General features: G+C 37.1%; 1 protein-coding gene across 1 annotated transcript; it reads right to left on the bottom strand.

Annotated features, from left to right (window-relative positions):
- Positions 1-107: 107 nt before the first annotated feature.
- Positions 108-26,902, bottom strand: SPESP1 (sperm equatorial segment protein 1). The gene is made up of 2 exons (XM_046007299.1): positions 26,716-26,902; positions 108-3,075 (listed from the first exon to the last, which is right to left on the bottom strand). Exons 1-2 carry the CDS (start codon positions 26,783-26,785, stop codon positions 2,051-2,053), a joined length of 1,095 nt encoding a protein of 364 aa, XP_045863255.1. The 5' UTR covers positions 26,786-26,902; the 3' UTR covers positions 108-2,050.
- Between the last annotated feature and the right edge of the window lie 477 nt (positions 26,903-27,379).

Here is a 27,379-nt window from a genome sequence, read left to right as displayed (position 1 = left end):
TATAGGTCAAATGACCAATTTTGGGGGGTAAATAAACTTCAAGGGGGAAAAAAAGGTGGAAGAAACTCTTTGGATTAAAAGACTTATGTGTTAAATCAATAAATCTCAATGTGTGAATTTTATTTGGATCTTTGCTTCATACATACTCAATATTAGACAGCTGGAAATTTGAATAATGACTGGACATTTAATGACAAAGAAGAATTAAATTTGTATGTGTGGTGATATTGGGGTTGTTTTTAAAAAAAAACTTAAAGAGCTTCACACTGTAATCTTTACAAATGAAATGAAAAAGTATCTGGGATTTAATTCAACATAAAATTGGGAAGAGGGGAAAGGATGAGAGTTTAGGTGAAACAAGACAGGTCATTAGTAGATCATTGTTGAAACTGGACATTATGTACATAGATCTATTACATTAATCTGTTTACTTTTTCATAGTAAAATTGATTTAAAAAATAAGCAACACACACAAAAAATGAAAAAAAAAAACCCCAAAAACAACCCACAGGAAACAGTAAAGAGTGCTATCGTGAAACAAAACCTATGTGGTCTTTTTATGATATCTAATTGTGGAGGAATTATCTTCGATCCCTGCTACTCTCTCAGTCTCCATGTCCAAGCAATCACCAAATATGTTGATTCTACCTCAAACTAACACTTCTTTCGAACTAGTCCAAGCGAAATTTGGCCTTTGCCTAGTACGCTTTTACTTTTCTCTGCCTCCAAAACTGTAGCCAAAGTGTTTTTTTTAAAAACACCAATTTGATCATTCCCATATTTTGCTTAAAATCCACAAACGGCTTCTCACCGATCATAGGATAACAGCTAGCATCGTCGATATATATAGATTTTAAGGCTTCACAGGATCTATTCCAACGCTGGGTTCCTCACCAGCTCCATCTTGAGATGTTCTGCCTTACGTTTCTACACTCCAGCTACTTCTTAACTTGCCATACTCATTCCCAACTCAGAGCATCACACTTGCTGTTCCCTCTGCTGGGAATGCCCCCTTCTTCTACATGCACCCTGATCCTTCAGATACCACCAGAAATGGTGCCTTCTTTCCCATTATAACACCTTTCCCATTATTTTCCATCTAGGTGAGGTCAAGCTTCTCACAGCTTCATAACAACTTGTCACAACTGAAATTTAAAAATTAGCAAAGTTATTTATTTAATGTCTGTCTTTCCTCCTGTAATACAATCTCATAGAGAGAAGGAACAGGTCTTACTATATCCCCAAAGCCTAGCATTTTTTCTGCACATAGTATAAAAGGTCAATAAATCTCTACTAAACTAGGTTTGCTGAATGAATGAATGAACAAATTTAAACACAATACTGGTCAAATCATGAAAGAGAATTACATGCACCATAAGCACAATATTACACAGTTGACCTTAATCGTGTTAGTCATATTCCTAACAAAAGATTTGCAAAGCTTCAAAGTATATGTATAGAAATAGACAAGAATAGGAATTAGGTGAGAATGACTACATTACAAATCCAAGTTACAGTCCTCACTGATACTCCAAAAGTATTTAAAAACAAAGAAACAGAGACATATCTCCATATACCATCCACCTTTCAAAGGAGGCAGACAGATATTCAATAAAACAGCTGATTCAAGTTCCAACTTTGCTATTCAGGCAGAAAACTCAGATTCTCTGAAAGAGTAATAAAGACCACATATACTAAAATTTTACATTTATATTCAATTATTTAAAACAGGCTACATACAGATTGCACACCAGTCTCTTAACTTTTATAAAATGGGTGAATTTAACTAATCTATTCAAGTAAAATCAAAGCTTAAACATTTTAAGGGTTAGATCTTCATAACTTTTAATTAATGAGAAAAAAACTACAAACTCCTGAACCAAAATTTTATTTTATATTATTAGGCTTTCGTGCATATGAAAGTTTTTTATAACATGACATGTAAAGATGTTAGCACACTGAATAGAAAATATTTTCATACAACTTGTGAATCACTAATATGTTTATTTCTCTAATGAAATGAATGCACAGTTTGCTTAAATCAACTTTGTCATGGAACATCAAGTAGGTTTAAAATTTTTATATTATTGTTTAATAACTTCCTAATAAGATTTTGAGTTTCTTGTTGACTTACACATAATATTTTTTTCAATGTATTGAATACTGTAGTAGCTTTTTGTCTCATCTCTGGTGGAACATATCTAATATCTAAATATTCAGCTAATTTAGATCTGGAATTGTACAGCGTGTTAATAACAGTTTCAATGTCATCAATTCCACTACTGCTTCGTCCTAGTGGTAATAGCTGGGATTTATACATCTTTTGTAGTTTATGTTCTGCTGCTTCTGCTAAAGCAAGGCTCCGTTTTAGGTGCTCTCTAGAGGCTCGAATGTCCTCTCTGTATTCTGGCTTGAGGCTCTCAGCAAGAGGTACTCGTTGTACCTGTGAATGAATATCTGAAATTTTTTTCAAAATGTCTTCATTATTCAGAATCTGTGGGTGTTTTTCAAATGTTACTGTATCGGGTGTTCCCATTTCATATTCGCCTGAGAGCTGAGGAACATCTTCTAGCTCTGTGACAGTATTCATGTCAGTGCTTCCACTTAAAGAAGTGATAGACGGTTGGCCTGAGGTGACCTCTGGGCTTGGGGATGTCTCAGTAAAGTTTAGCCATGGCCTTGTTTGTGATAATTCTGGTTCTGGCTCTGGCTCTTTTACAACATATGGTTCATCTGTGTGTAAAACAATAGAAACATTATTTGGTTTAATCGACCAGAATGCTGTGCTTTCAGTAGTTTTTTTCTTCTGTACTTCCAGTGTGAAGCCTTCAGTAGGGGAAGCTGTGGTTTCTTCACCAAGAGGATTGATTAAAACATCATTTTCAGTTGAAACGTCTCCATGTGTGATTATCTCCTTTAATCTTGATACCTTCGGTCCTATAGAATGAACATTATTTGGAGACTTTGATTTTTTCTCACGACCTGGCTCCCTAGTAGGAACACTTAGTATTAGGTTCTGTAAAACTTCTACATAATGATTTAAGTTTTGTTCTTCGTCAGGCGTCACGGTTATGCCTTAAAGGAAAAAAAAAATCAACCAGTAAGTAACACTTAACATTGTATATGACATATCGACAGAATCTACTGACCTAAATTTACTTCAGATGTTATCACTTAAAAGTTGAAAGAACCAAGAAATAAAGCACCTTTGACTTAGTTGATTTTCACTAAACAAAACATATATATATTTTCAGATTCTTCACAAAACACATGAATAAGATTGGTACAAAGGTTGCATATCAACACAATTCTTTATATTTTTTTGCTTTTACTCTCCCATATGATTCAGTAGTTAGCTCATTAAACCAAAATCCTGATCATTTTGTCCCCCACAGCAGCGTGCTGGAATTGGTTCCTACTGCCTCACCAGAATCAATTATTCAATCTTTAGGAATGCTGTGAACCAAACGTTAAACACAGACATTATTAAAAATTATTTTAATTTGCAATTAAATAAATTATATTCAAAATAAAGGTAAGTATTCAAAATTTATCACTTCTTATTATTTTATGTCATTTTACTATTATCTATGGTCTTGAGGTTATTTACATCTAGGGTAGCTGTATGGTAGAAATGCTATATAATGGTGTACCACTCTGTATTTCTTTCTATGTCCCTGTTTAGTAACACCAAATACATAGTCTGAAATCAACTGTGATGGGCAAATGCTGTAAATCTCAGCTTACCAGTCTCTCCAAAGAGCCAGTTGTTGAACGTTTACCAGTATACCACTGCCTTCAACCCAGCAAAGATCTAACTACACCTGTGGATCATTTCTGATGTGGAAATGTTAAGGTTTAGAGCAAACAGTCAAGAAAGAAGTCTTGAAACATTCTTTGGTGCAAAAGGGTGATATTATTAAAGCAAGGAGACAGCACCCATGGGCAGAAAGGGTTGCACTGGGACTGTGGGGGGTGGCCTATTATATATTTTCAAGTTGGGAAGGAGTTAAGGATAGTGTAAGTCTCTAAAGAATCTGGAAGCAAAGTTTCCAGGACCTTGAGGGGCTAACTATTGTTAGGCAAAGGTCATTTATTACTGTCTAGTAAAACCTTAGTCATGAAACTCTTCAGATGTGTATCTGGGGGCCATCTGCTTGAAGGATGACTGCTAACATATATCCTGGAGGTAAGAGAAAAAGGAAATTTCCAAAGGGATTTTCATATATTAAAGAAGCATTACAGGATCCTGGTAATTGGAATAATGTTAAGTGAAGATTGCCTTTTGCCCTTAGAGAAAGTGTCAACATCAAGGTAACTTGAGTTCCTAGAGGAAGGTCACTCTGTCCATATCAAGGACTTGTCAATTGGCTGTATGTTGTGAGGAAATTTATTTTTTTCTTTTGCCTTTGTTTCCTACATTAATATCCATCTTTGTACATAAAGTTTTACTGGAACCCAGCCAGTCTTGCCCATTTGCTTATATATTATCTATGGCTACTTTTGGTTGCAATAATAGAATTGAGTAGTTACAACAGAGATCACATGGGGTACAAAGCTGAAAACACTATCTGGTCCTTTACAGAAAAAGTTTGCCAGCTCCTGGTCTAAACCATCAACATTTCACTCTCAAAACAAAATGGCAGTTCTATTTATAATGGTATTTTGCAGCATCTGAGTGGTTGGTGAAGCCTCTCATTTCCAACATAGAAAACAAAACAAAAAATTATTGGATAAGATATTCTCAAATTCTCCTCAACTCCCCTACTCCTAAGATGGTTTTTGATATTAAGTGCTGGAATTTTGTACTACATGTCATTTTGAAATGATTTTCCCACTATCAAGGATATAAATTGACTTAATTCAAGAGAGTAAGTCACTTTTTACCAAACTCTAGTGCATAACTCCTACCTAAATCCTCCCTCTGCAGGCCAAATGAAATACCAAACTTTCCGTTCAGCAGGTACTTCTATTCAGCACTTTCACAAGCACAAAACGGTAAAAAACAAACAAACAAACAAACAAAAACTTTATGTTTACATGTTTTTCCTCTCTTCCTTAATTCCTCTTACAACTTAGAAAGACCAGATGGAGATTTAATCAAAACTGAAAGTATATTTCTAAATTTTAAAAAATTCTTTTTTTTTTTAAGATTTTATTTATTTGACAGAGAGAGAGAGAGCAGAGAGGGAATACAAGCAGGGAGAGTGGGAGAGGGAGAAAGAGGCCTCTCGCTGAGCAGGGAGCCTGATGCAGGGCTCATCCCAGGACCCTGGGATCATGACCTGAGTCAAAGGCAGGCACTTAATAACTGAGCCACACAGACTCCCCTAAATTTTAAAAAAATTTCTTAATGAGAAGAGTTTAGTAAGGCAAAGTGATCGGGTAAAGATACTGTAAGGGCCTATTTAGCCAGAGCGGCTCCATCTTGGTTGAACAGCCATTTCGTTGTTTATGCAGTAAAACTTAAACTGACCCTGCCCCCCCCACCCCCCCCAGGGGAACTTACTTAAAAGCAAGTCCGGGAAACTAGTAAAATATGGTCTACCAGTCCCAGGTAACAGAGCCCAAATACAATGGCGGGTCAGGTCAGGTGGCAATAACAGAGCCCGGATGCAGGGGTGAGTTGGGCTGGGTGGAGACATCCAATCAGTGGAGCGTGCATACTGTCTCCCTAGCTACCAAGGAGTGTGGGTCCCGCCTTTTGGGTGCCAATTCTGACCAAGGTGATAGGCTAGTTCAAATAGCTACTATGGGGTGAATTGTAATTCAATTGGCCACCCATGTGTGACCTAGCATGACTGTGCAGCTTTCTCTGTGTGTTGCAATCTCATTGGCCACCTGTGTGGGGCCAGGCTCAACCACATGGCCTTTGCTCTATAAAAGTTAGTCTTTGAGGCTGGGAGGGGTCACCCTCTCTGTAAGAGGCGGCCCTGAATGGTCGGTTTGATTCTCGATGCTTGGCGTGAAATAAAGCTTTGCTTGACCTTCGCTTTGTATCAGTCTTGCTCCTTTGATCACGGATGCATCAATACAAGACTTGTCTGGAGATCTAGATTCTAAAAAACAGATTCTGCATTTTATGTAATGTTTTGAAAAGCTTTGCTTACTTCAAGATCCATATGACAATGATAGATGAAAAAATGGAGGTAGATTTTGATATTATCTCTCTGATAATTTTCTTAAAATCGCTGACCCCGTATCATGCATTTTGTCTGTGAATTGTGGATTTTATAAAAAATGGACTAGCAAGCTAACATACCTAACTCTTGCGGGTCATTGCCTGTTTTGTGCCAGTCTCAGCCTATCCATAGTAAGGCTGCAGACTAGAAATGCCTGGTAGTGCTCACCTGGGCCCTGGTGAGCTACCCATTGACATTTCCCCTTTCCAAATCAGTGTTAGATGACTGGACTTGTGACCCTTGTGGTTCTTAATATGATTGCAAGACATCCTTCAGCAACAACCATCAGGAAACTTTGACAAAATAAAAGGTTTAGAACTGGAAATTACATAGCACACTTGGGGTCACACAGCGGGAGGTGGAAGGGGATGGAGAGAGGAAAAACAGAGAGTGAGCGGGAGCCCAGGAAAGCGAGGGAGCTAGGGACAGTGCCAAAGAGAAGGTAGTTGGTGGGGGGTGGTGCTTAGAGTGCAAATGGGCCAGGGGTTCTCCTTATATTGGGGTCAAATGTCCGGGCTCTAGGGTTCACTCATTAATGAATTTAAAACATAAGAGCATGAATTTGAAGCTCAGAAAGAGGAAAAACAACTGGCCCAAAAGTTCTCAAAATCAATTAAGATCTCCAAAACAAAGGAGCCTCAGTAGAGGGAGGTGGCCTGGCTCCTTATCTAGGCTTCTGACTGGTAATGTGCATATTTAAGATAGCAATCTTTGAAATGGATTGACTCTTGAAATCGACGCCTCTACAATCAAAGCTTAAGTCTGGCACTTGCATTACAAAAAAAGAAAAAAAAACAACAACAACTGTCAGTTTATACTAGGCTGCCCCTGAGGAAAGGAAATGGGACTGAAGTCAGGTCATTAAAGGAGACTTTACACTTATCTATATATAATATTTTACTCCCTAAAAACACACAAGCACACATACCCAATCACTCAATATAGTAAACAATTAAAAACTCACATTTTAAAAAGGAAAATAACTTATTTATGTATTATCATAGGCATGTAACACATTGTCCCAAATTCACAGTTTTCCTAGAGGAAAATATTAAGTAAAATGAGTATGCAGCCTAGAGCAGTGAATTTTTTTTTTTTTTTTTTTTTTTTTTTACTCTGGTCCTGCTTGTACCACTTTCCAACCATAATGACCTTAGGCAATTACTTAATTTTTCTCAACATTTACTTAACTATATAATTAAGATACTGTATTTGTCCTTTTATTTCATAGAACCAAATAAATTAGATACTTGAAAAATGCTTTAAAAGCCCTATAAATAGGCCCCTGGGTGGCTCAATGGGTTAAAGCCTCTAAAGTCTCTGCCTTCCGGTCCAGTCATGGTCTCAGGGTCCTGGGATCCAGCCCACCAGGGGCTCTCTGCCCGGCAGGGGGCCTGCTCCCCAACCCGGGCCTGCCTCTCTGCCTACTTGTGATCTCTGTCAAATAAATAAATCTTTTAAAAAAGTAAATAAAAGCCCTACAAAGAAAAATAAATAAAAGCTCTATAAAGATAATTGATGACATTTCTCATCTTAAAATATAAAGTTAAATCCCTAAAAAAAATTAAAATTATGCCTTGGATCCTATCTTAAAAAACACTATAAGTTTTTTTTTTTTTTTTTTTTTTATTTATTTGACAGAGAGAAATCACAAGTAGGCAGAGAGGCAGGCAGAGAGAGAGGAGGAAGCAGGCTCCCCGCAGAGCAGAGAGCCCGATGCGGGGCTTGATCCCAGAACCCTGGGATCATGACCTGAGCTGAAGGCAGAGGCTTTAACCCACTGAGCCACCCAGGCTCCCCAAAAAACACTATAAGTTTTCTGCCAAAGACAGAAATAAGATCAGGATACTAATATCTCCATTACTATTTAGCATCATGTTGGAGATACTAGTCAATGTACTTAGACAATGGAAAGTAACTGGAAGCATGAGAATTGGGAAGAAAAAGATTAAACTATGTTTATATGTAGTTGATATAATTAGACGTCTAGACAACACAAAAGAATTCCTTTGAAAAGATACTGCAAGGAGTAAGATAATTTAGAAAAGAAGCAAGTTATGAAATCAACATGCAGAAATCACTATACCAATGTAAACCAGTTAAAAGGTGAGAAAGAAGATGCTATTTTGATAACAAATAATGAAAGAAAATATCTAATCATAAATTTAAAAAGACACATCCAAAATCTATAGGAGTAATTATATTAGGCTAAATCCTCCCTGGAAACTGTAAATATTACCTAACAAAAAAAAAAGGTCTTTGCAGATGTGATTAAATTAAGGATCTTGACAGGGGATTATCCTAGATTATCTGGGTAGGCTCTAAATCCAATCACAAATGTTTTTTATAAGAGAGACAAACAGAGATTTGATACATAGAAGAGGAGGATGTAATATGGAAGAGGCAGAGATTAGAATGAAGTGGTCCAAAGACTTGGAATGCTGGCAGTTACCAGAAGCTAGAAGAGCCGATTAAAACACTTTCTCTTAGGGGCACCTGGTTGGCTCAGTGGGTTAAAGCCTCTGCCTTCAGCCGAGGTCATGATCCCAGAGTCTGGGATCGAGCCCCACATTGGGCTCTCTGCTCCATGGGGAGCCTGCTTTCCCCCTCTCTCTTCTGCCTCCCTCTCTGCCTACTTCTGATCTCTGTTTGTCAAATAAATAAATAAAATCTTTAAAAAAATAAAATATTGTTTTTTAGAGCTTGTAGAGGGAACGCAGCTCTGCCTTACACCTTGATTTTGGCTCAGTGAAACTGATTTTAGACTTAGGGCCTCTAAAACTGTGAGAGAATAAATCTCTGTTATTTTTAGATACCAAGTTTATAGTAATTTGTTATAGCAGCCACAGAAAACTGATATAGGAATGTAACAAAACCTTCCAAAAAACATAATGTAAACTTCAGCAAATGGAAAGGTATACCATGTTCTTTTTTTTAAGACTTCTTTTTTTTAAGATTTTATTTATTTGAGAGAGAGAGCATAAGCAGTGGGGAGAGGCAGAGGGACAGAGAGAGAGAAGCAGACTCCCTGCTGAGCAGGGAGCCTGATGTGGGACTCAGTCCCAGGACCCTGGGATCATGACCTGAGCCAAAGACAGATGCTCAACTGACTGAGCCACAAAGGCACCCCGATATACCATGTTCCTAGACAAGAAGATTCAATATCATAAAGATGCTCTGTTAATGTACACATTTAATATGCCCCTAACGAAATACCGTTACTTGTTTTCTGGGGTTAGAAAAATGGATTATAAAGTTCGTCTGGAAGGAAAAATGAGTAAGAATAGCCAGAAAAGTAGAGGCCAGCCCCAATAGATATTGAAATATATTATAAAATCTCTATTATAAAAATCATATAGCATTGTACATGAATGTACAGATGAATGGAACAGAACAGAAAATACAGAAACAGACCCATTGCATATGGAAAAATAGCTGTGAGTGAAGTTCAATTTACAAACGTATTTAGCTAACAAATGAAGAAGCCACTTATAATTATGACATTTTGCAATGATTATCAATATCAATGATTACTTGTATCACAAAAAGATACACAATCAGACATTATGAATTTCCTGGTGAAGGAATGTAATACCACCTATAAAGCAGTCTTGAAAAGGTGGTCAAAACCTGTATCTAACAGGTCTCTCAAGATCTAACAATATGCTGAAAATACATGGGACAACAAAGGAAGATATAAACTAGGATATAATCAGCAAAATCTAAACTATGGGAAACTATAGAACGTATGATCCAGTTTCAACAATTACATTGCAAAGACAAAAATAGAGATGGAAGAGGAATACATTAAAGTGGAATTAAAAGATATATCAATGAATTACATGTATGAATCTTTTCCGAATCCCAATTCAATCGAACAAACTAGAAAAAATAGAGTCAGAGAAGTTTGAACATTGGCCAGATATTTGATAATACTAAGGAATTCCTTTTAGGTGTGAAGTTCACATTACTATTGTGTTTATTTATATTTTAGTGCTTCATATTAAAATATTTACTGATAAAATTATATGATGTATCGAATTTGCTTCTAAAAAATTCAAGCCTGAGAAGTTGGGGAGAAGGACCAGAAAGATGAGGGGGAAAGGAATGTGGGTAGACATATCAAACAAAATTAATTATGGGTTAGTAGTTGAAGCTGGTTATAGATATATGGAGGTTTATTATACCATTCTTTCTACTTGTGTATATATTTAAGTTCCTCCATTATAAATTTTTTTATATATGTTCTGTAAAAATTTCAATTCTGGGCTATTATTCACATGCAAATCAAATGTGCAGCCAACAAAGTCTTAATTAAATGCTTTTAAAAAGACGTTGCCATTAAATTGTAGGCTGCTGAACATTCCATTTTTATTCTTCTTTTTTTTTTTTTTTTAAGATTCTTTTAATGTGAGAGAGAGAGAGGGAGAGCAAGAGCAGGGGGGAGGGTTAGAGGGAAAAGCAGACTCTCCTCCGAGCAGAAAGCCCTATGTGGGACTCAGTCCCAGGACCCTGTGATCATGACCTGAGCCGAAGGCAGATGCTTAACTGACTGAGTCACCCAGGCGCCCTAAACATTCCATTTTTAATCATTTAACTTCTCCCTTCTCAAAGTAGTAAACAGGACACCCAGGTTACTATTAGGTGAATTAGATTGTAAAAGGACAGGAAAAGGAGATCCTTACTGCTAGCTGATTCCTAAAAAAAATTAAAGTACTCATTATCCCTTTACACTGTTACTTAGGCAACATTAAAAAACCTGTTCATGGCTGCTGAGCAAAACAACACCCTATGTTCTATCTTGCTTTTCTTCTCTTCTTCATGAACCCTTTGTTTCCATATTGTTTTATTGTTAAATCTATCCTCTCCCCCACATACTTCCCACCTCCTACTTTTGTACCTCTGAAACATCCACATACTTCATATTGACTTCTCAATTCCACTAATCACAACTGTTCTTGCAAATCAATTTGATCTTTATACAAATGTTTGTAGGCAAGGTGATAAAATATAGTTAAGCCTCAAATATCCTGACAAATGGCCCTGGCCACTATGAAAACCTGCTTTCCCCATTCTTTAGAAGTTCTTAGAAAGATGAACAAAACAAAATTCAAATTCCTACAAAGACCAGACTATTCTGCTCTAAGTTGAGTTTTTTACACATTGGATACGTGTAGTTTACATGGGTGTGCTTTATAATATCCCCCTCTATCTTCTTTACCAGTTAGTGATCCAACCAAACATAGCAATGTGTCAGAATGTGGATAAGGTAAGAATCTCTTCCACCTTTAGAAACCATAATGCTGTTTTCCAGTGCCTCTAGTAAGCAGGATGGCTCCTTCCTAAGCAGGCTTAAGGTTTAACAGGAATCACAGATACAGATGTCATAGCTGTGCTTGAGACTGTCTGCATTTCTCTTCTTGAAATAGTATAGGGAGAATTAGTTACATGACAGGAATGATAGGATAGTAAAAAAAAAAAATTCTCAATTCCACTAATTGGAATTATGGGAACTATGGGAAAACAACTGTAGGGACAAAAGTGGCATGAAATCTGAAGGGGAAAATTGGAAGACAGTGATTGAAAAGACCATAATAGCTCAACAGACTGAGCAATTGCTATGTGCCAAATACTATACTAAGGGCTTTGAATGTGAGGAGTGTTTTTATAGAGAGGAAAATAATGACACTTAGAAATGATAAGTGATTTGCCTAAGATTATATTTGATTTGTAGGTGGTAATAATGGCATTCAGAAGAGGCTGCTTTATTTCCAAGCAGGTACACATAACAACTATACAATGTTGTCATAAAAAGATGCCACAAGGATGCTGGTAAAACAGAAGTATGATAATAAAATTTTCCTGGAGAAATAAGACTCTCTTTTGAAATACATATAAATACTAAAATATAATCAATCAATCAATCCATAAGTAAAATACACAAAACTTTGCTCCACTGTCAACTGGGCAAAAATATATCCCTTTCATATATTAAGATGTATTTAGAAATATTTTTTAAAACAATCCAAAAACCATTTTTACTCTTTTTATTTTTTGAATTTTTATTTAAATTCCAGTTAATTAACATAGTGTCACATTAGTTTCAGGTATATAATATAGTGATTCAACACTCCATACAATACCCAGTGCTCATGATGACAAGTGCCCTCCTTAATCCCCATCACCTATTTCACCCATTCCCCCAGCCACCTCCCCTCTGGTAACCATCAGTTTGTTCTCTAGAGTTAAGAATCTGTTTCTTAGTTTGCCTCTCTCTTTTTTCCCTTTGCTTGTTTGTTTTGTTTCTGAAATTCCACATATAAATAATATCATATGGTATTTGTCTTTCTCAGAATTGATTTATTTCATTGAGCATAATACGCTAGCTCCATCCATGTCACTGCAAATGGTAAGATTTCATTCTTTTTCACAGCTGAATAATATTCAACTGTGGACATATATCACATCTTCTTTATCGATTCATCAGTAGATGGACAGTTGGGCTGTTTCCATAATTTGGCTATTGTAGATAATGCTGCTATAAACATTAAGGTGCGCGTACCCTTTGAATTAGTATTTTTGTATTCTTTGGGTAAATACCTAGTAGTGCAATTGCTGAATCGTAGGGTAGCTCTAGTTTTAACTTTTGCAGGAACCTCCTCCATACTGTTTTTCACAATGGCTGCACCAGTTTGCAATCTCAGCAACAGTGCAAGAGGATTCTCCTTTCTTCACATCCTCGCAACACCTGTTATTTCTTATGTTGATTTTAGCCATTCTGACAGGTGTGAAGTGATAGCTCACTGTACTTTTGATTTGCATTCTTTTGATGATTAGTGATGATGAGCATCTTTTCATGTGTCTGTTGGCCATCTGTACATCTTCTTTGGAAAAATGTCTAAAACTAATCCAAATTTGATATGTTTTTGTTACTACAAAGTATGGGTAGGAACTGACAGTCAATGACATATAAAAGAATACATTTACTTCACACAGAAGCAAAAAGTAAGTTTTGAGTTAATTTTGAGGAAAATAATAAAATCTGATTTAAAATGAGCAATGCAATACAAAACTTCAATCAATACACAATACTTTCAAAACATACATTTCCTTCTCATGAAATGGCCAATTAAAGATGGAATAGAGTACAAGAAATAAAAAATCCACTTAATATGAAAAGTTGCTAAAGTTCACTGTTCATAAAAGAAATGCGAGTTAAAAACAATCTTTGCTAGCCAAGTAGGTAAAAAAAAAATTAAAACAATAAAACCTAGGATTGGCATGTATATAATTACTTCCTTGGTAAAAGGAAAGTAACTTCCTGGGGCACCTCAGTCTATTAAACATCTGACTCTTGATCTCAGCTCAGGTCTCAATCTCAGGGTCATAAATTCAAGCCCCACGTTGAACTCTGTGCTGCGTATGGAGCCTACTTTAAAAAAAAAAAAAAAAGGTAAATTTTCTTCCTTTATGATCCTCACATTCTTTACATTAGTTTCTCAGTAGCACACTTATCTTTTCTTTATAGAATTTAAGATAATCTTAACTATATATATTTGTTTAATGTTTTTTAACAACTACATATTGTAATCTCTTTGAAAGCTGTGACCATGTCTGCTTTGTTCTCTATATCCTCTGTTCTACTCAATGCCTAGAACATAGCAGACAGTCAAAAAGCATTTGTTAACTGAATGACTGAATGAGTGAACCAAAGTCTGGCAGGTATGTAAATTAATTGTACCTCCACTAATTTATCTTAAGGAAATAATCACAGGTAAAAAAGTTTTCTATAAAATTCTGTAAGAATGCTGTAGAGGAAAACTAAATGTCATGTTATGTTTAAAATAAATCTGCTGGTCTAAAAACTGTCTTTTGTTTTGGTTTTGTTAAGTTTTTTGTTTTTTGGTTTGGTTTTATTTCTTAAATAATAGTCCAATAATTATTAGGGAGAAAATCTGGGCATTAAGACAAAAGTTCTCTTATTTTAGGCTAAGGAGGCAGTTTTCATGTGTTTTTTTTTTTTAATTTCTAAGTCTGAAGTTTATCAACAACAACATAATTATTGTAGTTAAATAGCTCCAATTTTCAGAAAGACTCTGCACTTCTTCTAACTGGCCCTTACTAAATAGCCTAATATAAATTTAGATCAATAAATTATAATCTTAAGAATTAAAATCCCTAGGGGCGGCTGGGTGGCTCAGTGGGTTAAGCCTCTGCCTTCGGCTCAGGTCATAATCCCAGCGTCCTGAGATTGAGCCCCGCATCAGGCTCTCTGCTCAGCAGGGAGCCTGCTTCTGCCTCTCTCTCTGCCTGCCTCTCTGCCTACTTGTGATCTCTGTCTGTCAAATAAATAAATAAATAAAATCTTAAAAAAAAAAGGAATTAAAATCCCTAAGGGTTATTGGGATTAAAATACCTTCATAACTTATCTTTTACATATTTTAATGTATACAGTTTGGTATTTAGTATATTGTAAATGGTAGTAAATGGTATTTAGTATATTCACAGTTGTGCAACCATCACCATGATCTAAGTTTAAAACAGTTTCATCATCTCCAAAATAAACCCGTTCCCCAATTCCCTCAGCCCTAGGCAAACACTAAACTACTTTCTGTCTCTATGGATTTTATTCTTGATGTTTTATATAAATGGAATCATATAATATGTATTCTTTTGTGACTGTCTTTTTTCATTTAGCATAATGTTTTTAAGACTCATCCATATTGTAGCACATGTCAGTATCTCATTCCTTTTTGTGGCCAAATAATAGTCCATTGTATGGATATACCACATTTTGTTTATGAATTCATCAGTTGCTACACATTTGGCTTGTTTCTACTTTTTAGTGATAATGGGTAATGCTGCTATGTTCATGTACAAGTTTTGGTGTGGATATATGCTTTCATTTCTCTTGAACAAGTATCCAGGAGTAAAATTACTAGGTCATTTGGTAATATTATGTTTAACCTTCGAGGAACTGCCAAAGCAACTGCATTCCCATCAATATTTGAGGGTTCCAATTTCTCCATATCATCCCAACACTTATTATCTGTACTTTTGATCATAGCCATCCTTGTTGGTGTCGTCATAACTCATTGTAGTTTCAACTTGTATTTCTTTAATAGTCAATGATACTGAACATCTTTTCACAGGCCTGTTGGCCATCTGTATATCTTCTTTGGAGAAATCAGTATTCTGAAACTTTTCCTATTTTTTAATTGGGTTATCTTTATTATTGAGTTTTAAGTATTCTTTATATATTCTGGAGACCAGTCTTTTGTCATCTATATGACTGAAAATATTTTCTCCTGCTCCTTAGTTGAATTTTCAAGAAACTTAGGAAATTCCAGTCACCTAAATTTTATGCAATATTTTATCTACTTTTTATTTTTTTAAACATTTTATTTATTTGAGAAAGAGAGAAGCAAATAAGCATAAGTGAGTGGTGGGTGGGACAGAAGGAGAGGAATCTCAAGCAGACTCCGGGCTCAGCCTGACATGGGGCTCAATCTCATAACCTTGAGATCATGACCTAAGCCAAAATCAAGAGTCTGTCGCTTAACCAACTGAGCCACCCAGGTGCCCCTCTGTGCAAGATTTTAAATAGTTGCATGCATTAAAACATAATACTTACAAACTAGTCTAGGCTGGTAATATTTTGTCACTTGGTTCAGGCATTGGTTTCACAGGGGCATTAACCATAAAAATTCATTAAGCCTCTGATTTGTGTACTTCATTGTATGTATATATTTAAAATATCATGCTTATCACTCTGTTCTGCATTATAGTTATGGACATTAACATAAATATAAAACAAAAAATCATTTTTTTTTAACCCGGTATATCTCCTAGGTGTAGGAATTCAAACACCTAGCATTTTATTTTTTTTTCCATTTTATTTATTTTTTCAGCGTAACAGTATTCACTCTTTTTGCACAACACCCAGTGCTCCATGCAAAACGTGCCCTCCCCATTACCCACCACCTGTTCCCCCAACCTCCCACCCCTGACCCTTCAAAACCCTCAGGTTGCCCCAACCTCCCACCCCTGACCCTTCAAAACCCTCAGGTTGTTTTTCAGAGTCCATAGTCTCAAAAAATCATTTTTAAAGAACAGTTTACAAAAATTTGATTTTATCAATAGATGTTATTTTCATTCAGTTAGTAGAACTAATTGAAGACATTCTATAAACTAAGCTATAGTTCCCAGTTTCGTTATGCCATAAATTTTATTACTTTGAACTAAGACAAAATTAATATAATATCTCTTAAATTTAAGATTATAGATATAATGGTACAGCTCTTAAGATTTTTTCTTCTCCCAAAGAGTTAGGAGTGGTTTAAGTCTCCTGTCTCAGCAGAGAAACTATGATTTCTTTAGCCAGAGATATTACAAAGTTTTAAAAATTAAAAAATGTGAATTTTAGCTCTAGTCAGTCATTTTAAAGAACAAATAATGGTTTTAACATGTGTAAATTACATGGCTTATTTTCTTTTTTAATGAAACTGTATAACAAACCATCCAAAGAAAACCTTGTGCTCTATTACCTATGCAGATATACTGCATACTAATTGAGATTTATTTTATTGTATTTTTAAAGATTTATTTATTTACTTATTTTAGAGAGAAAGAGAGAGAGCACAGAGGGAGAGTGAAAGGGAGAAGCAGAATCCTCCCGAGCAGGGAGTCCCAGGTGGGGTTGGATCCCAGGACCCCAGGATCATGACCTGAGCTGAAGGCACAGCTGACCTGACTTAGTCACCCAGGTGCCCATTAATTAAGTTTTTAAAATGATGTTTGGAAGTCTCAAGTTCTTAAAAATATACGATCAAGCATCAGTTAAAATGTCTAATAGCATACCTGAAACTTCAATTGGTAACAGGTGTAACAAACCAAATAATTTCTTCTACAATGTCTATTTAAAGGAGTGGCTATACATAGATGTGTTTTTTTGTAAAAATCCAAAAAGCTACACTTTTATTTGTTTCTGGAGAAATTTCCTAATTGGTAAAGTTAAAATGGTATTATGCATTAACTGGTTGTTTTTTTTTAAGATTTTATTTATTTACTTGACAGACAGAGATCACAAGTAGGCAGAGAGAGAGGAAGAGAAGCAGGTTTCCCTCTGAGCAGAGAGCCCAGTGCGGGCTCCATCCCAGGACCCTGGGTCATGACCTGAGTCAAAGGCAGAGGCTTTAACCCACTGAGCCACCCAGGCGTCCCTGCATTAACTGTTTTAACTAACAATTTTTTTTTCCAGAAAAACCTTTCACTCAAAAATGGAAAAAAAAAAAAAACCACAAAGAAAAAAGACTCTATGCTCCTAAGAAGTAACAGCATGCCAAAAATTACAATAAAATGAAATGATAGTAATAAAATGCTAATATTAAAAATCTTATACAGTAGCATACCTAGTTTCTTTGAAATTAAAGCTTTAAGAAAGAAAAACATGTCACCTTAAATCTTGGGCAAAGAAGCAATAGTTTCTAAGCTGAATTAAAAAGGAAAACTAAACTGCTTCCACCCCTTCTTTGGTAAAAAAAAAAAAAAAAGGAGGGTAAATATAATTTTTTAAAAATTTATATGTCATTCAAATTTGGGAACTTTTATATGAAATATTTTTACCTTAAAGAATAATAAAATACAGGTCTACAATAAAACTAGGTAATTTTAATATTTCCTCAGGGAGTTTCTTACTTACTGCTACAATTTAAAATTCCAGAAGAATATTGGTAAAATTTGGGTCTTATAAAAAACTTTACTTTTTAACAAAGCATTACGTGTTTCATTTGCATGGTGATCATGTTGTTATTACAGAACACAAAACCAGAAAATAAACAGGGCATATCCAAATCTATGCAGAATTTAGATTTTTGCACTTAAGCTAATGTATCTAACTTTTTGAGAAATATAGTGAAAAACATATAATAATTACAATGTGAATATGCAATTTCACTTGAAATGTGCTATAGACCAAGTATCTGGTGTCTTAAAAATTAGTTATTATGAAACCTACACATTATAAGATCATAATGACTAGAATTTTTCAACTAAAATATCCTATGTAGAGTTTTTTAAGTGTTATAATTCTCTGACAATATTTAATATGAATTGTATTTTATTTTGGCATTAACTTGGTTATATTTCCTGCCATTTTTAATTATGGCCCTATAAGCTAACATTTAAACTAATAACATATTTAGCTAAAGACTTATAAGAAAAACATTAAGGTTTGGCATCAAACTGCTTGTAAATTAAAAGGAGTGTTGCTAGGAAAGTAATGTACACTGGTTAATTGCCTATAAAATTGAAAACTTAAAGAACTTCAAACAAACTCTCAGAAATATTGAATTTATTTACAATCTCTGTAAGTTATTTAGGTGGAGTATTATGAATCACTAGTCAGATTCAAAACGTGCATTTTGAAAGGCAGAGAAAAGACATACCAATGAGGAACTTCAAGATCCAAGGAATGATAGCAGAGAGTTCCCTGGGTTTTCTTTTTGCCACACATACCCCAGACTGGAGAAGCCAGCAACCCAGAAACACCAATGCACCAATGGACATAGCCAAAGAAGTCTCCAAGAAAATATAGCTTTCTATAGCCAAAGGACAAGAAAAAGGGTAGCCTAGAAAGAAAGAAAACTTTTAGGCAATAACCACTCTATTCTGGTCAAACACCACAGAAAACTTTGTAGCCCTATAGCCACTAGCAAACGCTGAGTATAGAGCCCAAACTTTTACCCTCATCAGACTGCAGCAACATACTTCAACCTCTCTGCCCTTATCCCGTAGAAATGTTGCTACCAAGTATGAATTAATACATTCTCTTCCAGTAGAGAAGGCTGTATGAGGAGCTGGGATCTGTGGTAACAAGACAACAGGTGTCTTCCACCACTCAAGAAATGTTAAAGGCTCAGAGGCCTATTTAAATCCGTAATAGATTTCAGTAAGATCCAGAGTCTTACCACATAATACCCAAAATGTCCAGGTTTTAATCAAAAGCCACTGGTCACAACATGAACCAAGAAAATTCCATTTGAATGAGAAAAAACAGTCAAGAGACACCAACACAAAGATGACACAGATGCTACTATCATCTGACAGGGGTTTATTTATTTATTTATTTGACAGACAGAGATCACAGGTAGGCAGAGAGGTAGCCAGAGAGAGAGGAAGGGAAGCAGGCTCCCCGCTGAGCAGAGAGCCAGATGCGGGGCTCGATCCCAGCACCCTGGGATCATGAACTGAGCCGAAAGCAGAGGCTTTAACCCACTGAGCCACCCAGGGGCCCCCATCTGACAGGGGTTTAAAAGCAGCATCATAAAAATGCTTCAACAAGTAATTATGGACATTCCTGACACAAATGAAAAATAGAAAGTCTTGGGATGCCTGGGTGGCTCAGTAGGCCCCTTTCCAACTCTTGATTTCAGCTTAGGTCATGATCTCAGGGTCATGGGATCAAGTCCTGCCTTCTGCCCTCTGCTCAGCAGGGAGTCTGCTTCTCTCCCTCTCTCTCCCTTTCCCTCTGCCCCTCCCCCTGGCTCACACACACACACACACACACACACACACACACTCTCTCTCTCTCTTTCTCTAAAATAAATAAATAAATCTAAAAGAAAAAGAAAAACAGAAATTCTCAGCAAAGAAATAGAAAATCTCAGCAAAGAAATAGAATATATAAAGAAAAATAGAGAAAAAAGAAAGAATATATAAAGAAAAACCAAACTGAAATTTTAGAACTGAGAAACACAAAGACTGAAATGAAAAAAAACTTAATGGATGGGCTCAACAGCAGAATGGCGGGGACAAAGGTAAGAATCTGTGAAATGGAAGACAGAACAATGGCAAATGCTCAATGTGAAAAACAAAATAGACTGAAAAAGAAATGAACAGAGCCTTGGGGATGTGTGAGACTATAACAAAAAGACCTAACATTCATGTCATCCATGTCTTGGAAGGAAAGAAGAAAGAAGGTGAGTCTAGAAAAGTACTCAAAGACATAATAATGGCTGAAGAAAATCCCAAGTTTGGCAAAAATCATGAATTTACAGATTCAAAAAGCTAAGTGAAACTCAAACAGAATAAACCAAAAGAAATCCATGCCAAGACATACTGTCAAACTTCTGAAAACTAAAGACAAAGAAAAAAATCTTGAATGAAGAGAGAAATAACACCTTATCTATAGTGGAAAAAAATTTGAATGACAATTTGAATTCTCAGGTGAAACCATGGAGGTCAGAAGAAAAATGGCATATTTGTTAAGTGCTTAAAAAAAAAAAAAAGACTGTCAACCTAGAATTCTCTATCAAGGGAAAGTATCCCTCAGGAATATAAGAATGATCAACACCTCTCAGATGAAGGGAAATTAAGGGAAGTTGTTGCCAAAAGACCTACCCTATAATGGCTAAATGGCTTTCATTAAACAAAAAGAAACTGATACAAGAAGGAATGCTGGAACACTGGGAAGGAAGAACGAATAAAAGGAAATGCAAAAGTATGGATAAATGCAACAGACTTTCCTTCTCTTGAGTTTTTCAAATTATGTTTGACAGTTAAAGCAAAATTTATAATACTCTGATGGGGTTCTCAATGTATGTAAAGGAAATACTTAAGGCAATCATAATGTGAATGGGAGAGGGTAAAGGACATAAAGAAAGGTAAGGTTTCTATATTTCATTCAAACTGGTAAAATACTGATACCAATAGATTGTAATAACTTATGTATACATAATGTAATATGTAGGCTATTCAAGGATATACACTCAAAAACAGCATAAATTGGAGGAAATTCTAAAAAAAATCTGCATCTCTCAATGTAAGATGGGTGCTATCTGATCATGTGCTTAAAATACAACTTATGTTTTAAAAAACAAAGACTTTAAAGCCCAATAATACTGTTAATTTTCAAATGTGTGGTAAGTTAAAGGTAGTAGTAAAATATTCCATATCATTGGAGGAAAGTTGGTAGCTCAGTAAGGAGGAAAAGATAAACTTTTTAACTTTCACATGAAGACAAAGAAGTTAAAGCTCAACCGAATGCCTCTGGTCTCTGTGCTTTAAGAAATGTGTTTTTACTTTGCCCTTGGCCTATAAGCTTGCTATGGCATCTGGCGATTCCACTCAAAATTTAACCAAGAACCATAGATGCTCCATTTTTTTTAAAGATCCGAATATAACTAGGATTTTTATTATCACAAGAATGAAAAAACAGAATGGCTTTATTGATAAAAAACTCATATACATAAAGCTTAACATACATCCAAGCATATGTATAGGTGGACCAGACTCTGGCTGAATGTCCTTAATTTGGAGAACAAATTCCTTGTATTTTCCACCCATGTCATTAAGGGGGAGCACAAATAGACATCCCTTAGTCTACAGAAGTGATACAGATAAGAATGCCTGAAATCTGTCATTATGTAAGAACTGCCAGCTAACACACCAACATGTTCAAATTAAAATGAACATAAATAAGATGAGGTACTTGCAACTTAAAGTTCTAATAACTGTGCCTCATTAGTGGGGTACACTCAAAGAATGGACACAAAGGGAAACATTTTATCTTGTTATTCATCTAGCAGTTTCCCTATAATTTGTTAATTTAAATTTTTGCTGACAGACAAAACAAGTAATTTTGTTCATATTAATTAAGTGTTCCAGATAAAGAAATATAACTTTAGGGTTGGGGGTGGAAGAAATAGAAAGAGTCTGGTAAAAGGGTACAAATTTTCAGTTATAGGATGCATAAGGCCTGAGGATCCAATGTATAACATGGTGACTACTGTTGATCATACACCCAAAAGGTAATTATGTGAAATGACAGACTAATTAATTCAGTGGTGGGAATCCTTTCACAATGTAGACATACATCAAATCATCACACTGTATATATATTTTTGAAGATTTTTATTTATTTGACAGAAAGAGAAAACAGCATGGGGAGCAGCAGAGGGAGAGGGAGAAGCAGGCTCTCCACTGAGCAGGGAGCTCCATAAAGGGCTCGATCCCAGGACCCATGATCTGATCTGAAGGCAGACCCTTAACCAACTGAGCCACCCAGAAGCCCCTAAATTATCACATTGTATACTTTAAATATATTACATTTTGTCAAGTATAGCTCAATAAAGTGGGGAGGGGGGACGAAGAAAAAAAAAGTTTATGACCTTGCACTTTTTGGTATTTATGTTCTTGGTTAGTGTATTCCCATAGTGAATATGGGCTTGCCTAATGTGATTGTCTTGGCCTATGGAGACATTAGAAGGTCTGACACAGCATAGGCTTGATAAGAGCTTGCATACTGAGGGCTTGTAAAGCTCCCTCTAAGCAGCAAGGCGCCATGGTAAAAAGACACTTGGGCAAGACTACTAAAAGATGAGAAGTCATGCAGAGAAAGACCCTGTAAGATAAGAGGCCATGTGGGATGTTCTCATCCCACTTGAGCTTCTAGCTGAATATAGCTGAATGAGTGACCTCAAATCCACCATATGAGGCAAGACTGCCCTGCTGAGCCCAGTTAGTCCATTGACCATGAGAAATAATAAATCTGGGGGGTGGTCTGTATGCTGCAAAACATAACCAAAACAGCTTCATTAAGTTACATTTTTATTTATTTAAGATTTTGTTTTTGAATAATCTCTACACCCAACATGGGACTCAAACTCATAACCCCCAGATCAAGAGTCACATGCTCCCCCAACTTAGCCAACCATGCATCCCAAATTTTATTTTTAAAAAGGGATACAAATTCAGTGCGAGTAAAGAGTTAAAAACCGGGTCATGCCAGGAGTAATGTTAAAATTGAATTGGAACCAAAACAAATTCACAACACATCTTTGAAATAGATCTCTTCTAGTTCTGCTCAATAAAATGACCTAAATAACAATATCACCTGAGCATATAAGTCTGATACATCTCCCAGGTACTTTGGTCTCTAATACCATGTTCTACTGTCTCTTCAGAAGGATGGCTGAACCCATTCAGAGTAGGGAAGATACAAAGTGGTCTTGGGACAACCAGCTAATATCAGAGAACAAGTCTTTAAAAACACATGAGATCCTATCAAAAGAACACAAAAAGCAGCTCAAGAGTACAGAAAAATGGCTTTTTTTTCTGATAAAACATTAAAGGAAAGTCTAATGCAACCACTGCAACACCCCTAAAGGCAGCTCTCTGGACATTCACATATTAGGTAACATGCTCCTCATTACCTAAAACATTAATGAAGTGTGTCATGGCCTTCCATCTACAGGTCTGAGAGACCCTCCCAGTCCTATATAGCCTTGGGCCTTGAAACATTGTAAACACGCAGCATCAGAAATGAATTTTATCTTTTGAATGTACTTGAGATAAAAGGAATCTGCTTTTCTTTTTAATGTACTTGCCAATATATTTCAACAGTTATTGCTGTTTGCTGCTTTACTATTTCCCTTGCCTTCTGTGGTCTACGAGGACAAACATCTTCCTAAGGACAAAGATATATGCCAAAAAGGCACATATTGAGCCTTCTTTAAACACCAACCTAGAGAAGCAAGTTAAGAGGTTTTCTTACCCGAGCTTAAAACAATCCTGGATCATTAACTCTACTTTTGCTGACTGATCCAAAGAGATAGCCAGGAAAAAACAATTTATCCATGAGATATAAAAATGAGCCCAAAAGCTAGTATTTCACATTCTTGTGTTTATAGCTTCAGGCTCACGAATATTTCGTGACTTAAAATTATAAAAAGCAAATAATATAATTTATTTTAATAATATTTTGATACATAACTATTATATAAATGATACTTTAGAAGTTATAATTTTTTTAAAGCAACAAGCATTCTCATTAAGAAGTGAATCAAGTTATGGGGCGCCTGGGTGGCTCAGTGCGTTGAGCCTCTGCCTTCGGCTCAGGTGGTGGTCTCAGGGTCCAGGGATTGCCCCCTGACCCTGCATCGGGCTCTCTGCTAGCAGGGAGCCTGCTTCCCCCTCTCTCTCTGCCTGCCTCTCTGCCTACTTGTGATTTCTCTCTGTGTCAAATAAATAAATAAAATCTTAAAAAAAAAAAAGTAAAGCAAGTTATATACTATGAATACAATAAAGAGGTATGATTTTTAAATTTGGAAAATACTTAAAACTAAAACTATGGAAAAATCAGATAGAAGAAAATTGAATGTATATAAATTTAAGTATATAGTAAAAGGGTGTTTATCCTGCACTGTCAGGATGTTTATGCACGTACAGGAATGCAGACTGCTGTACACCCAAGCCTTATTCATGTCAAACTGAACTTAGATTAAACCGGTACTAGCTAAACTTGGGTTGGGCATATTAGAAAGGTGTGGACAGTTAAAATACTGAGGTTTTCAATAAATGTAATTACTTAATACAATACCCATGATGTCCGTATAAGATGACCTCAAAACTGTCTTAGTATTCTATTGTTTTTTAAATATTTTATTTATTTACTTAACAGAGAGAGAGAGGGAGAGTACCACAAGCAGGGAGAGTGGGAAAGGCAGAAGCAGGCTTCCCACCGAGCAGAGAGACAGTTGTGGGGCTTGATCCGAGGACACTGGGATCATGATCTGAGCCAAAGGCAGATGCTTAACAACTGAGCCACCCAGGCGCCCTGTCTTGTATTCTAGAAAAAAAAAGTCAATGCTGCACTTTTCATTATAAAAACCTGTGTCCCTTTTCTTTGGCATGACAGCATTTTTTATATGATTCTCTCACCAACAAATGTTGGAATACCGGCCATGTAAAATAAATACAAATCTGATTTAAATCAAACACAAGGATAAGCCTGGTTTCTTTTGGTGTACTTATTCCAAAAAAAATTAATAAACAAAATTAAAATAACTTAGAGGAAAAGAATGAGAGAGAGAAAGTAGCCATGTTAACATTGCCCCACATATCCCTTAATCCACTGCTGCGGAAAAGTAAATTACATTTTCAAGATATCTTCTATGATCTGTATATATTTTCCTTATGCCTTGTGTCATCTATACATTTAACACAAAATAGCTCTTTTCCCAGAAAATTTTTTCTTTTCGTACAAGCCTTAAGAAAGCTTAGGGAAGAGTGCATAAAGAGAATAGGCACAAATATGATGCAGTTAGGCAGGAGCTTGCACTGAGTTAAGAGAGGATCCAGCAATCCCAGAGTGTACTCTATGATTGTATTAATGTCACTTCAACTTCCATGCATGTCAGTCAGTTGTGACTTACTGATCTATAGCTACCGAAACGAAATAACTGATGTTAGTAATAATGACCATTAGAAATCAAGAAAAGATATTATCTTCAGGATGTCTGTTTCCTTATGGCAAAGAAGAAACATTTTACAAAGATCTCTGTTTAAAATAGCTAACAATCATAAGTGCCAGCATTTACAGGGCTAACTTTGGTTATCTAGGACACTTTATCCAGAATTTTTCTCACTACCACTCATGATTTAGGTTGTGCTGTATTTTCATTTTTTAAATCTAATTTTTAACGAAGACCTTTTAACAATTTTGAAATATAGCTCTTCATAACCAGCATGCTTCTTGGTACTTTTTCCCCACACCTACCTGTTAAACTTTATTTGGCTAAACAAACCCCAACATCACTAATGTTACAATGAACTTGTTAGACTAGATGGACAAGCCTCATAGTCTTACGTGGAATATCAGACATTGACTATTCCAGTTAAATACCTCAAAGTGTCCACATGTTAACGTGGTAGTCTTAGCAGGTTTGATTTTCAGCTATTGGGGAGGGACAGGAACAAGTGGTAAGTTTCAATTCTGTTTAAATAAGGTTGTGAATCCTGTGGGATGCACTGTGGGAGTACACTGGGGGATCGGCAAGTGTTCCAGACAGGCACCACAATCCCCATGCTCTCCATGTTTCACCACAGGAGTCAAACTCTTCCTGTAAAGGGCCAGACAGTCAATATGTTAGGCTTCACAGCCCATAACTCTCTCTGTGGCAACCACTTAACCAGGCTGTTAAAATGCCGTAAACCAGCCATGGACAACTCATAAAGGAACGAGCATGGCTGTGTTCCAATAAAACTTTATTTATCAACAATGCAACCGGAATTTCATAGTTTTCCACATGTCAGGGAGATTATATTTCATTTTCACCTTTAAAAACGTAAAAACCATTCTTGGACAGCCAGAATGTCGGCTTGTCCCGTGGGCCGCAGTTTGCAGACCCCTGCTTTATCCTACATGCACAGACTCCGGCAAAAGGGGTGGGGGTTAACGTCAAGGAGTGTGTCCACCAGAGGTGAGGAAGTCACACCCGCGAGCCCGGTGTGCCCAGCCTGGCATTCCCGGGTTACGCCTAAGACCCGCCATCTGCCTCGCTGGCGGCGGCGTGCAGATCGCGGCGGGGGAAGGCGCAAGTAAGAGAGGGACACACCTCCGCAACGAAGGCCCAGGACCCGGGACACTGAGGTGTGGGAGGAGTGCAGGACCGGGTCTCCGACGGGCCCCGAAACTTGGGACTTCCCCCAGGACTGTTCCCTGGGTCGCTGCCGCCGCAGGTAGATCACTCACTCGGATTGGCCGGCACGGAGGAAGGCCATAGCAACAGCGCGACTAGAAGGACTAAGAACTTCATGGGCATCGTCCGCAGCACTCCGCCATGCGACGGGAACGTCCTGGGCCACTAGGCCGGGTACCTCAGGGCCGAAAAGAGAGGATGCCTAGGGCGACCGTCCCCCCCTCAGGGCCGTAGGCGCCCTGCAACGGTTGTCTCCAACGCGCAGGCGCAGCGAGGGGTGGGGGAGGGGCGCGCGAGCGGCCGGGGCCCGCCCCTCCTGGAGCGGCGCGTAGGAGGCGGGGCGACAGCGCTCAGCCGCGCCCCGGTGCGCATGCTCACTCGCGCAAACTCTACCCGCGCGCCATACTCCGAACTTGACGCCCGGGCAGCTCCTGGAGGTGTGAGTGCTGGGATGCGGCGGGGCTGAGGGACTCCGCGCAAGATGGGCGTGTGGCGGTGCTTGAAAGACTGCCCTTGCGCGGAAGGAGCTGTCTGATGGAAGACACAGACGAGTAACCTGGCAGTTACAGCCGTGTGGAAGTGCTGTAGTGGGGGAAGCACTTGGCACTGTGGACCACAGAGGAGGGTTCCCCCCACAGAGGAGACTCCCCCACACAGAGGAGACTCCTCCCCAGGAGACTAGGAGGAGTCTCCCTAGAGGGAAGAAAGCTAGACGCT

The sequence above is a fragment of the Meles meles genome, chromosome 6 (assembly GCF_922984935.1).
Source record: "Meles meles chromosome 6, mMelMel3.1 paternal haplotype, whole genome shotgun sequence".
NCBI lineage: Eukaryota > Metazoa > Chordata > Mammalia > Carnivora > Mustelidae > Meles > Meles meles.
The sequence above is the reverse complement of the archived record's forward strand: the minus strand, read 5'-3'. Positions and strand labels throughout refer to the sequence as shown.